Source organism: Grampus griseus (genome assembly GCF_964374135.1).
Source record: "Grampus griseus genome assembly, chromosome: 5".
Lineage (NCBI taxonomy): Eukaryota > Metazoa > Chordata > Mammalia > Artiodactyla > Delphinidae > Grampus > Grampus griseus.
The window spans coordinates 121010520-121023286 of record NC_138998.1 but is presented as its reverse complement, the minus strand read 5'-3'; the positions used below and the strand labels follow the sequence as shown (position 1 = coordinate 121023286).

General features: G+C 34.2%; 1 protein-coding gene across 4 annotated transcripts in view; it reads right to left on the bottom strand.

Moving 5' to 3' along the window:
- The window catches only part of NCAM2 (neural cell adhesion molecule 2), a gene marked incomplete at both ends in the record, with an annotated part of 487288 nt that overhangs the window by 122131 nt on the left and 352390 nt on the right, over positions 1–12767 (bottom strand). For all 4 annotated transcript variants that reach the window (XM_082655240.1, XM_082655241.1, XM_082655243.1 and 1 more), the window contains one exon: positions 5498–5648. In XM_082655240.1, coding sequence (XP_082511366.1) covers positions 5498–5648 — 151 coding nt within the window. The remainder of the gene's footprint in view (positions 1–5497; positions 5649–12767) is intronic.

Sequence of the window (12767 nt, the reverse complement as noted above, 5' to 3'; positions counted from 1 at the left end):
TCCTATTTTATAACAACACAGGCTTTAATTATCAAGAAATAAGCTTATTTGATAAGCTAAGTATTTATCATGGTTGTTATGCTGCCCTATCCAACCAAAATTTCTACTAGTCTTCATATGAGAAGATAATAAGATATTTTACAAATAGTAGCACTGCAGGCATAAAAAAGTGTTCCAACCTTCATAATACAATGACACTAACAAGGAAGTTACTTGCAAGTGAAAGAGAAGAACAGGCTAAATTTTAAATTACAACCATGGTCACATGTTCCAAACGATTATTTAATTCCATACTCAAAAATAATAATAACTATAGACAAAAGATAACATAATGGCATTTACTCTGCTCCTACCACATGAATAAAATCTGAATCTTAGCTATTAATGATATTAAGATGAATAATTATTTTATTTTCTACTTAAGTATAAATTTATCTTTTACTAGAATATTTATATAACATAAATAAATTTGCATCATAATATTCATCCACTTTAAGCAGTTTTTACATGATTCAGTTTTAATAAATTATCGTTAAGTACCTAGAAGGTAATAATCTCATTACCTACAATAGAGTAGAGGTTGGGCACATATATGGGCAAACTTGTATCTTGCTAAATGTAGCATAAAGTTTGAAAAGTGAGCTGGGCTCCCAGCATTCTGGAATTCATCAGTAAATTTGATTGTGAAAAATGGAGCATCTTGAGTAAGGCATATGAAGCAATACTGTAAGAGTCTGGGTTAATCAAAGAGGAAGCTAGACTGTCAGAGATTTTCAAGTAATTTGTAACAGATATTTAAAAGAGATTCATCATGGGGAGAAAACAAGAGGCCATAGCTTAAATACAGGATTCATGTATAGGTTAAATCCACAAGAGAAACTCCTTTCATTTGAAGATTGAAAAAACAAAAAAGGAAGCATGTCAATAGAATGCACGCATAAAGTTTGATAGTGTGTTTATTAATCTTAAAATATAAAACATTTTCCTTTGCTTCACATGAAATTCAGCCTATATCAGGAGAATTATTCCCTTTATAGGTAAAGGATACTATTAAAATTCTGAACCTCTAAACTCTAAAACTCAGCTAAAGCCATCCTATCTCTCTATTTATTTATTTTAATTTATTATTATTAATTTTTTTTTGCCACGTTGCAGGGCTTGCAGGATCTCAGTTCCCTGACCAGGACTGAACCCAGGCAACGGGGAATCCTAACCACTAGACCTCTAGGGAAATCCCCTATCTCTCAATTTAAAATTTGAAATGATTCACATATGTAGAACTTACTATACTTTCTAGGTAGATTAAGTGTGGGTATAGATAAAAATGTCAAATTAAATAAAATTGACTACACAGAAGATTGATATACAGCAGGAGAAAAAAGAAGCTCAACAACTTACTTTTCAGGACTTTGCAATTGAACAATCTTTTGATCAGGGTAATGGTTTCTTTAAGGATGTATGGTTATGAAAAATAAATATAAAATTTGAAAAGAAAATGAAGGGAGGAAATAAATTAAAAATTGCTGAAAACTGAAACTAAGACATTCATACTCTTGTTTCCAGGAACTAGTGAAACCAAAAATTCTTATGACAAAGTTTTCTTAAAAGCAGAATATATATACCTTTCTGTTTCCATAATGGCAGGACAAGCCTGTGATAGCCCAACTCCCCTACTGGTAATAATTAAAAGGACTAGAAATAGCACAAATCAAGCAAAACAACAACAACAACACTCCCCTAAGGCTTCTGGAAAGTAAACAAAATCAGGGATTGTGGAGGGGAATGAAAACTAGTTTCTTTGTTTTGTTTTGTTTTTTTTCACCCTCATTGCTTTGTCTAGAGGGCAGGTACTAGACAAGGAGCGTCGAAGTGATTCTGGACCTAAAACACATCCAGAAATATAGAGGGTATGCTGGAAAGAAGCCAATACAGGTTGAATACTGTGGGGGTAATCCCAGACAGGAGTCAGAGAAGGAGACACCATAATTCTGTAAATAAAACCACAGAAATCTCAGCCTAAAGTCTGACCTTGGCATGCATAGAGCAGATACAAAAATGTATAGCAAAGGCATTAAGAAATCAACTGTGAGATGTGAATCCCTGATTACAGGGGGCAACACAGAACTTAGAGGTGATTATCTACTTAAAAATACATTTTTCCCATATGTTTTTCAAGACCCAGAGTCTGCACAACATAATATTTACAGTGTCCAGGACACGATGCAATATTTCTCAACATTCAACAAACCAGGAGAATATGACCAATTCTAAAGGGAAAAGACAATTAACATATGCACATCCCAAGATGATTCAGATGTTGAATCTACCAGATAGAGATTTTAGAGCAGCTAATTTAACTATGTTATATGAGGTAAAGAAAAAACACATATAGAATTAATGAATATATAAGAAATCTCAGCAGAGAAACAAAAAATATAAAACAGAACAAAATTAGAAATTTAGAGCTAAAAAAATAATATCTTAAATAAAACAGAAACCTCACTGGATGGACTCAGTAGCAGAAAAGAGATGATGCAGTAAAGAATCTGTCAACTTGAAAAGCAAACAACAGAAATCATCTAATCTGAAGAACAATGAGAAATAAGATACATAAAACTGAACAGTGTCTCAGAGATCTTTGAGCCAAAACGTCTAATGTGTGTAAGTAAAGTCCTAGAGATGAAAAAGAGATTAGGACAGGACAGATGTTTGAAGACATATGATAAAAAACTGCCAAATATATTGACAAATACAAAATTTACAGATTCAAGAAATTCAGTATACCTCAAACAGGATAAACCCAAAGAAAACCATACCTGGGCATATCCTAGTCAAAGCTATGAATAACAAAGATGAATAAAATAACTTGAAAGCAGCTTTAGAAAAATGACACATGGGCTTCCCTGGAAGTGCAGTGGTTAGGAATCCACCTGCCAGTGCAGGGGACATGGGTTCGAACCCTGGTCCTGGAAGATCCCACATGCCACGGAGCAGCTAAGCCCATGGACCACAACTGCTGAGCCTGTGCTCTAGAGCCTGCGAGCCACAACTACTGAGCCCGTGGGACACAACTACTGAAGCCCGTGTGCCTAGAGCCCACTCTCCGCAACAAGAGAAGCCACAACGAGAAGCCTGCACACTGCAACGAAGAGTGGCCCCCGCTCGCCGCAGCTAGAGAAAGCCTGCACGCAGCAACGAAAACCCAACACAGCCAAAAATACATAAATTTAAAAAGAAAAATTAATAAAAAAGACACATGGCATACAAGGGATAAACAATTCAAATTACCACAGATTTATCATCAGAAACCAAGGGGGCTAGAAGACAGTGGAGCCATATCTTTAAAGAAATGACAACCCAGAATTCTTCCCAGGGGAAAAAAAAAATTCATCAAGAATAACAGAGAGGCCATTTTCAGATGAAAATTAAAAAAAAAAAATAGACTCTATCCCTAACAAATATGACCTACAATAAATGGGGAAGAAATTTCTTCAGACTGGAGGACAATAATATCAGAGGAAAATCTGAATCTTTAAGGATGGAGGAAGAGTAAAAGGAAATGGTAAAGAGATGAGTAAATAACATTTTTTTTCCTCTTCAGTTCCTTAATATATCTATAACTCTTAAAACAAAAATCATCATAATTTCTGGTGAGATTCTCAATTAATATGAATGCAGATATAATACATATGATATTAATAATAAAAAAAGATCAGTGTGGAGCACTTGTAAAGGCACCTATATGGTTGTCAGGGTTCTACATTTAATGTAAAGTGTCAGATAATTAACTCTGAGAGAACATGAACAGCTATTAAACGTTAAAGTACATCGAGTCAGAGATTAGTGCAGAAAATGAATAATTCATGAGGAAGACATATGGAGAGAGAGAATGGGAGAGAGAATAATGATCCCCCAGTGATATTCATATCATAATCTCCAGACCTTTTGAGCATGTTACTTCACATGGGAAAAAAGAACTTTGCAACTGTGATGTAAAGGATGTTGAGTTGAGAGAATTATCCTGGATTACCCAATGTGGGTCCAATGTAATTGCAGGGAAGTCAAATATAGAGAAGATGTGAGGAAGGAAGCAGAGTCAAAGTGATACGATGCGAGAAAGACTCAATCTGCCAAAGCTGGCTTTGAAGTTGGAAGGAGACTGCAAGCCAAGGAAGGTGGGCAGATTCTAGAAATGGAAAAGACAAGAAAAGGGAATCTCCTGTAGGGCTTCCATAAAGAAACACAACCCTACAGACACTTGATTTTATCCCAGTGAGAATCATTTCCAACCTCTGACCTCAAGAGCTTAAAATAATATATTGTGTTGTTTACAGCAATAAAATTCTTGGTCATTAGTTATAGCGACAATAGGAAACTAAGAGAAGATAACTATAAATGTGTACTGTGTCACTGAGCCTCAAAATATATGATGCAAAAATCAACAGGATTACAGAGAGAGAAAAAAGTTCACAATCATGGTGGAGGATTTTAACAACCATCACTCTAATAGAACAAAACAAATTCAGTAAAGACACAGAAGATTAAAGAACACTAACACCCACCTTGATCTAATGTATATGTATAGAGCACAATATCTGCAGAATATATATGTTTTTCAAGTACACATTATGTATTCACTAGGTAGATCATAACGCTGGGACATAAAATAAACCTCAATAAATATGAAAACATCAAAATCATATAGAATGTATTTTCTAAGCACAACTGTATTAAATTAGAAATAAGTAACAGCAAAATATCTATGAAAACAATAAATATCTGGAAGCTAAACATATCTTCATAAATAACTATTGACCAGTGATGAAATCACAAAGAAATGTAGAAAATATTTTCAACTGAAAGCCAAGAGAAAGACAACATATCACTATTTGTGGCATGCAGTTAAAATGCTACTTAGAGAGAAATTCCAGAAAAAGCTGAATAAACCAATATGCAAGACTTTAACATCAAAGGAGGAGTGCATCTGTGATCAAAAAACAACTTATAGTTTGTTAGCAATCAGCCCTTGAAAAATAGAGTATCCTAAGTACTGTATTTTAAATACTATACAATAACTTATGAGGATGTAAAATAATTCAACAAAACAACTTGAAATGAGAAATGAAATTCTCACTACATATGTGAAACACAGGACCATTAATATTAGGAATAAACAGATAAAAATCTAAGGTGATGTTGATCAATTACTTATAACTAATATAATTCAGTTTACATTGTGTTTTGGGTTAAACGCTGTGTAATAAAAGGCCACAATTTTCAGGATAAGCAACATTAAGACCATTAAACATACAGCACTGTGAAATCTCCCATAACCGCCACTAGATGTCTCTAATAACTGACTTTGGCTGCATTCCTTCTAAAGTTATGCATTACATACTACAAAATGAACTACTGTATTTTGATTTTCCCACGAAAATACATGTTTTTCAAAGCAGAAAAGTTGTTTTAATAAACATACAAAATGAAAATAACTTACATTCAATATCAAGGTACATGCTTTTCTGGTGCCCTCCGATTCTACTTGCAGCTTCACAGTCATATCTCCCTGAATCTGACAACTTCACATCTTTAATATGCAGTGATGAGCTTCTGTGCTGCCCTCTGACTTCGATACGTCCATCTGGGCTCTGTTTACATTGATTCAGGAAAAATATAGATTTTATGCGTATTTTGTGTAAAATGATGATGAAACATATTGCATTTATCATAGACACAATAAATGAAAATAAACTCTTACCTGTATTCATTTTTTATTTCAAAAAAGCAGTGTTTATTTATACTTTACTATTTTTAGCTAATCCATTTTACCAGCCCACTTGCTTACAGGAACACTGACTTGTAAGTAGTAAAAACTTAAACATAAGTTTTATCAACCTCTTTTATTTATTATGCTTTTTGCTTTTTATAAAGCTAGTATGTTCTTCTCGGAAGGATTTTGTTGTCTTTCAATTGTGTTCTTTACAAACATAGCAAAATGACAATAATGCCTATTCAATTCTGGCTAAAGCCTACCAGTGAAAATGATATTCCTGCTGTATTTTAGTTTTCTATTTCACTAAATAAGGAAAATGTATCAAGATGTATGACAATTAAAGACTTTAAGAGGAATTTATAGTTTTCATTTTTGAATGAATGCAACAGCATTGCTCATAAGCATAATTGGTACCATATGCATCATAGATACACTATTAAAAACACAGCATTCTTAGGAAGTCATTGGAAACAATATGGAAATTATTAATCACTTAACTCCACAAATATGACTCAAATCAAGGAATTGCTTATAATCCAATAACATATAGATTATATTTCAAATAAGAATTATTGTGTGCAACATAATTATAGAATTTTCTTAAATCAAATACCTTTATAGCACACATATTTAAAACAAGAATAGTTTATTCATTGAATTTTACTCTGTACTATCAAGAAATATAGTGAACTTTTAGCACTTTATAACTCATTGGAAACATCTGCTCTACCATTATTGAATTGATTCTTTTTAATAGTTGAGGTTTTAGTGTCCAAGAAAATATTGTATATCATACATTCAATTGAAATATGTATGTTATTATAAACAGTATAATGGTTGTTTAATTTTCTATATGACAGATTTGAACAAATTTCAATACATGTGTGTACTTTGCATTATTAAAATTATGTTTATTTTCCTTTATTAATATTAAAAGACTATCTTAAAGCTCTTTTTCAAACATGTTGATTGGGGCACAATATGGTTACTTTTTTTTGCTTTTTAATTTTATATAGGAATGCAATCATTATACAATCCTATCACTCACTCATAATTCACTATCTGGAAAATGGTCTTCAAAAACAAAGAAATAAACAAAAGCATATTAGGGATGTATTATGCAACTTAGATCAAGATTTCTATGTCAAAAATATGTTCCCCACCTCCCAAGTATTGCTAAAGAAATAGTAAAGTGAAGTTTTCAAGCAGAGGGCATTCTCTTCTGCCAATTTTGAAGAAGTTCAGTTCCCAAACCCATTTACTTAATTGAAAGAAAGCAAAATGTAAGAATCCACAGAAGTTAAAAATCAGAATGAATAAACCCAAAAGCAAAATGGACAATTGTTATACAAGGTAACTAACTGCTGTTCCATAACTAAATAGGTATTCTTTGGTCCTTATCTCACTGCAACTCTGTTCATCATTAAATCCTATTGAACTATATCCTTCCTTTCTTGTGTGCCGACTTCCCTTGGCTTTCAAGACACTCACATGATCCTGATTTTTCTCCCAGTTTTGGTTGTAGTTTCCTTGGGTTTGGTTTTGGTTACAGCCTCCTTTCTTCCTCGGGGACTCTGTATTCTGTCCTGGACTCTAGTGTCTTTTCAGTCAATACAATCCACTTAGGCACTCTTATCCCTGCCCACATATACACTGATGATCTCTAGTCACTCTTTCTCCACCTAGGATCCTTCTTTCCCTGGAGCTACATAACTAGATATATCATATGCAGGGCAAGTCCATTTGATGTATATCTCAAACTAGCATGTGCAGATGAATACATCACGCCTTACCCAGCATCACCTGTCCTCTCCCAGTTGTCTTTCTATGAATGACACTAATTCTTTCCCATGTCCTATGCTATACCATGTCCTCAGTCTTGGATCAGTTACTGAACATTTATTCATCTATTTATATTCTGAATAATGATAAATCTCAGTTTATCATCTTGCTCGACATTATGATTTCCAATTTTCAGCAACTGTGTTTCCATAGACCTATCTGCTCTCTGCCTCTCCATTTACAGTTTTAGTTGTGCTGCTAAGTTGGAAGGATATTGACAGGCGTCTCTGGATTTCAGAGAGAACAATCACATTCAGGCTGAATGTGACCAAAAAAGACTCCCTGACTCTGCAAAAGCCTTCAACATTATGTTATTTCCTATGTTTCTCTTAGCAAAAAATCATTCCAGCTGCAGAAATTATTTCTTGTGTAACTAAGAATAAGTCTTTTTTTTTAAAGCAAACTTTTATTTCTCATAACAACTTTATGAAGGTTTCACATCCCTGGACCTCACACTCTATAATTACAAATAACATTGTATTGCCTCCCAAGTAAAACCCCAATCCATTAGCCTGATGTTTACGGACTTCCATATGGTATTACCTTTCTGTTTAAGCACAGTTTACAATTTGGATACTGTTAATTTGGATTCCATTTAATGTGAATTATTTGTATTGTCATGAATGTCCTGTGCTTTCTAAGCAGCCTTCACACACCTTTCTCAAATCTTTCCCCCTTATCTCTTCCATATTTACGTGGCAGTATTCTACCATCATTCTTTCAATTTCTTGGCCAGATATCAATTTATACTCAAAATAATCCCTGGTTGACTACTATACATAAAGATATAATGTCCCTGTGCTTTTCTTGGGACACATTGCTTTTTCTAGTCTTACTGGAACTTCAGATTTTATCCTGCAGTTTGATATTATAGTTGTACAAATGCGAGAATATTTTTATGGTACTTTGTGTGAAAGTCACCCGGATTAGTACCTAGGACAGAATCATTACATTCTAAAATTTTTATAAAGCAAATTAAGATATAGTGAAATGTACATATAATTGAATAAAGGAAATGTAATCCTTCAGCTATACTTTACTATGGATTAAAAACGTGACATTTAATACCTTAATTAGAATGTGGCAAGATACATTAATAATGATGCGAAGCAAATTGTTCCTTCTTTCATTAGGGAAAATATTGTTCTTTTGCACATTAAAAAGTAAATTTACCCACCTTAAAAATCAACAGGTACTTTTGTTATTATGATACGGTTTTTGACTTGTGGAAAACTATCCGTGTGTGTAAAGTTAGCATGCTATTAGTAAAAATGGTTTTATTTAAAAGTTTTTAATAATATATCTAAAATTAATAGAAATTCCGGAAGAATAGAATTTCTTCTGGAATGTGTGTGATTCATTGAGAAATTGTAAGTCATTTTCAGAGTTGGCATTGGCTTTGTAATAATGCACAATATGCATTGACTAGAAAACCAAAGTCATTTCTCCTCATTTCTGACATTCCAAAGGACATCTTTCTCTTTGTGCTACAAAAAGGCATTACACATATCTGAAAGAAAATTCATTATATCTTGGCTTTGATTCATTACTTACTGAAGATTCATTTAAGACATCTGATATTTGATTGAGACAGGTTAATGGGCATATTAGTTCTCCATCTAGTATTTTCAGTTTCTATCACTGCACTAACATGATTAGAAAGTGTCTGACTGTACATTATTATTCCAGTCCTTTACAGAAGGACTCTCTGAAATTTAACTTGATATTATATCTTTTGCCTTTCTGGAAGGTCAGCTTAAGAACTGCTTGAATAGTATTTCAATATTTTGATAAAATAATTATTTATAGAGTTTACTGTCCTTTCAATAATCCCTTAATCAAATATCTATGTGATAACTACCATCTTCAGTTTAGTTCAAACATAAATATTTTGTTGTAAATTTTAACTGTTGGGCATTTGAATTTATATAATGTGTCCTGTTTATTTTTGTGGCTTTACCTGACTAGACATTTACTGTCAAATTTGGGATCCAATTGTAGTGCACAACACATCTGAGTTGGACAGTATTCCTTTCTTTCTTCTTCCTCACACTCTTGTCTTTGAACCTTTTTAGAGTCATTGACCCTTTGGCCTTTTCAGAAAATTGTGGATCATGTCACTTAGTTACTCAACACTTTTTTCTGTATATGTGCACTTGTTTCACAATAAGCACCCAGGCGCTGGGGATATAAACTGAGCAAAATACAATAATTTCCGCTCTTCATGGAATTTAAGTTTAACCAAGAAGACAGATATTACTTCTAAGATATAATACAAATAAACTCAAAAATACAATGTAGGATGGAACAGGATGGAAAGCCCAGAGATAAACCCACACACATATGGACACCTTATCTTTGATAAAGGTGGCAGGAATGTACAGTGGAGAAAGGACAGCCTCTTCAATAAGTGGTGCTGGGAAAACTGGACAGATACATGTAAAATTATGAGATTAGATCACTCCCTAACACCATACACAAAAATAAGCTCAAAATGGATTAAAGACCTAAATGTAAGGCCAGAAACTATCAAACACTTAGAGGAAAACATAGGCAGAACACTCTATGACATAAATCACAGCAAGATCCTTTCTGATCCACCTCCTAGAGAAATGGAAATAAAAACAAAAATAAACAGATGGGACCTAATGAAACTTCAAAGCTTTTACACAGCAAAGGAAACCATAAACAAGACGAAAAGACAACCCTCAGAATGGGAGAAAATATTTGCAAATGAAGAAACTGACAAAGGATTAATCTCCAAAATATACAAGCAGCTCATGCAGCTCAATAACAAAAAAACAAACAACCCAATCCAAAAATGGGCAGAAGAGCTAAATAGACATTTCTCCAAAGAAGATATACAGATTGCCAACAAACACATGAAAGAATGCTCAACATCATTAATCATTAGAGAAATGCAAATCAAAACTACAATGAGATATCATCTCACACCAGTCAGAATGGTCATCATCAAAAAATCTAGAAACAATAAATGCTGGAGAGGGTGTGGAGAGAAGGGAACACTCTTGCACTGCTGGTGGGAATGTGAATTGGTTCAGCCACTATGGAGAACAGTATGGAGGTTCCTTAAAAAACTACAAATAGACCTACATATGACCCAGCAATCCCACTACTGGGCATATACCCTGAGAAAACCAAAATTCAAAAAGAGTCATGTACCAAAATGTTCATTGCAGCTCTATTTACAATAGCCCAGAGATGGAAACAACCTAAGTGCCCATCATTGGATGAATGGATAAAGAAGATGTGGCACATGTATACAATGGAATATTACTCAGCCATAAAAAGAAATGAAATTGAGCTATTTGTAATAAGGTGGATAGACCTAGAGTCTGTCATACAGAGTGAAGTAAGTCAGAAAGAAAAAGACAAACACCGTATGCTAACATATATATATGCAATAAAAAAAAAATGTCATGAAGAACCTAGGGGTAAGACAGGAGTAAAGACACAGACCTACTGGAGAACGGACTTGAGGATATGGGGAGGGGGAAGGGTGAGCTGTGACAGGGCGAGAGAGAGTCATGAACATATATACACTAACAAACGTAAGGTAGATAGCTAGTGAGAAGCAGCCGCATGGCACAGGGAGATTAGCTCGGTGCTTTGTGACCGCCTGGAGGGGTGGGATAGGGAGGGTGGGAGGGAGGGAGACGCAAGAGGGAAGAGATATGGGAACATATGTATATGTATAACTGATTCACTTTGTTATGAGGCAGAAACTAACACACCATTGTAAAGCAATTATACCCCAATAAAAATGTTAAAAAAATACAATGTAGGAACACCACAGTTTCATTTTGGGGGTGTTAATGGAGGGGTGGGTTAGAGTCAGAGGTATGTTCCTTGTTAAACCAAAGTGTGGATTGGGATCTAGAAATGGTGAAAGAGGGGTAGTGTTGTAGAGAGTATTCTGGGCATATGCCACCAGAAGGCTTATGAGAGAACTGAGAGAACTCAGTAGGTGCAGAGAAGAGACTGTGAGAATATGGGCTCTCCTGACATTGGGCAGGCTGATAGAGAACACATGCAGGACCCAAGACACATGCAGACACACAACAAATTTTACCCTTTGACTAAATGTTATTTTTTTCTCATTGTATGATATGCAGTTTTGGGGGAGCGATTCTTTTTATTATATATTATGTTTGAATTATTTTCAATGGCATTAAATCTCTATTGAATGCAAATTAAACAGCTTCAAATACATAGCGGTAGCAGCAAGGCATAACTGCTAAATGTATAAAAAAAGAAAACAGACTCTTTCCAAACATTATTGGCATTAATTTACCCAAACTGACTTCTCAAAATCATGATAAAGTTTCATTACATTCACTAATTTCTGCAAAGAAATTTAAGCAGAAAGATTGTCTTGCTCTTATAAGATTTCTATATTTACTCTTAGTTTTAATGTTTTTTTCCTCTGGGCTTGATCCCACCTTCCTAAGTGTACTCATATTTTGATGTCATGAAATAAACTTTTGTACAATTACCATTCCTCCTAGCAATGTAAATTGATGAAACAAAAAGTAATATGTCCAATAAAATTTCTTAACTTTTGTAGTTTCTTCACTGGCTCTAGGGCCCTTTTCTTCTCTTTGCACATACAGTCAGTAATTTATTCAACAAATAGGAATTGAATATAGGAATGAATAACTGCTAACACATACAATAGGTGATAGTTAGATACATACTAAATATTTTACATTTATTAGTTCATAATACTGCTATGATCTTCTTAATAGTGCTATGAGATTGGGACTAATATCATCCCCATTTTAAAGATGAGCAAAATGAGGCACAGAAACATTAGATAACTTGCCCAGGTCCCACACAGCTTATAAGTGATAACAGTGGGATGCCCAGGCTGTCTGGCCCTGGAGTTCATATTCTGAATTACTTTTGCCATATGGCTCACTACCTGGGCCATAACTATGTGGCTGAGTTACATACTGTACCATAGCTATGTGACCAGCACTATGCTGGGTTCTGAGGACAGAAAGATGGATAAGAAAGGCAAAGCCTTTAGCCTCAAAGGTTAAAAGGCTTAGAGGAAAATCATAAATTTCATCTGACATAGATGAAATTAAGGAAGAACACCTAGTACAGTCTACAGAGGTGAGGAACA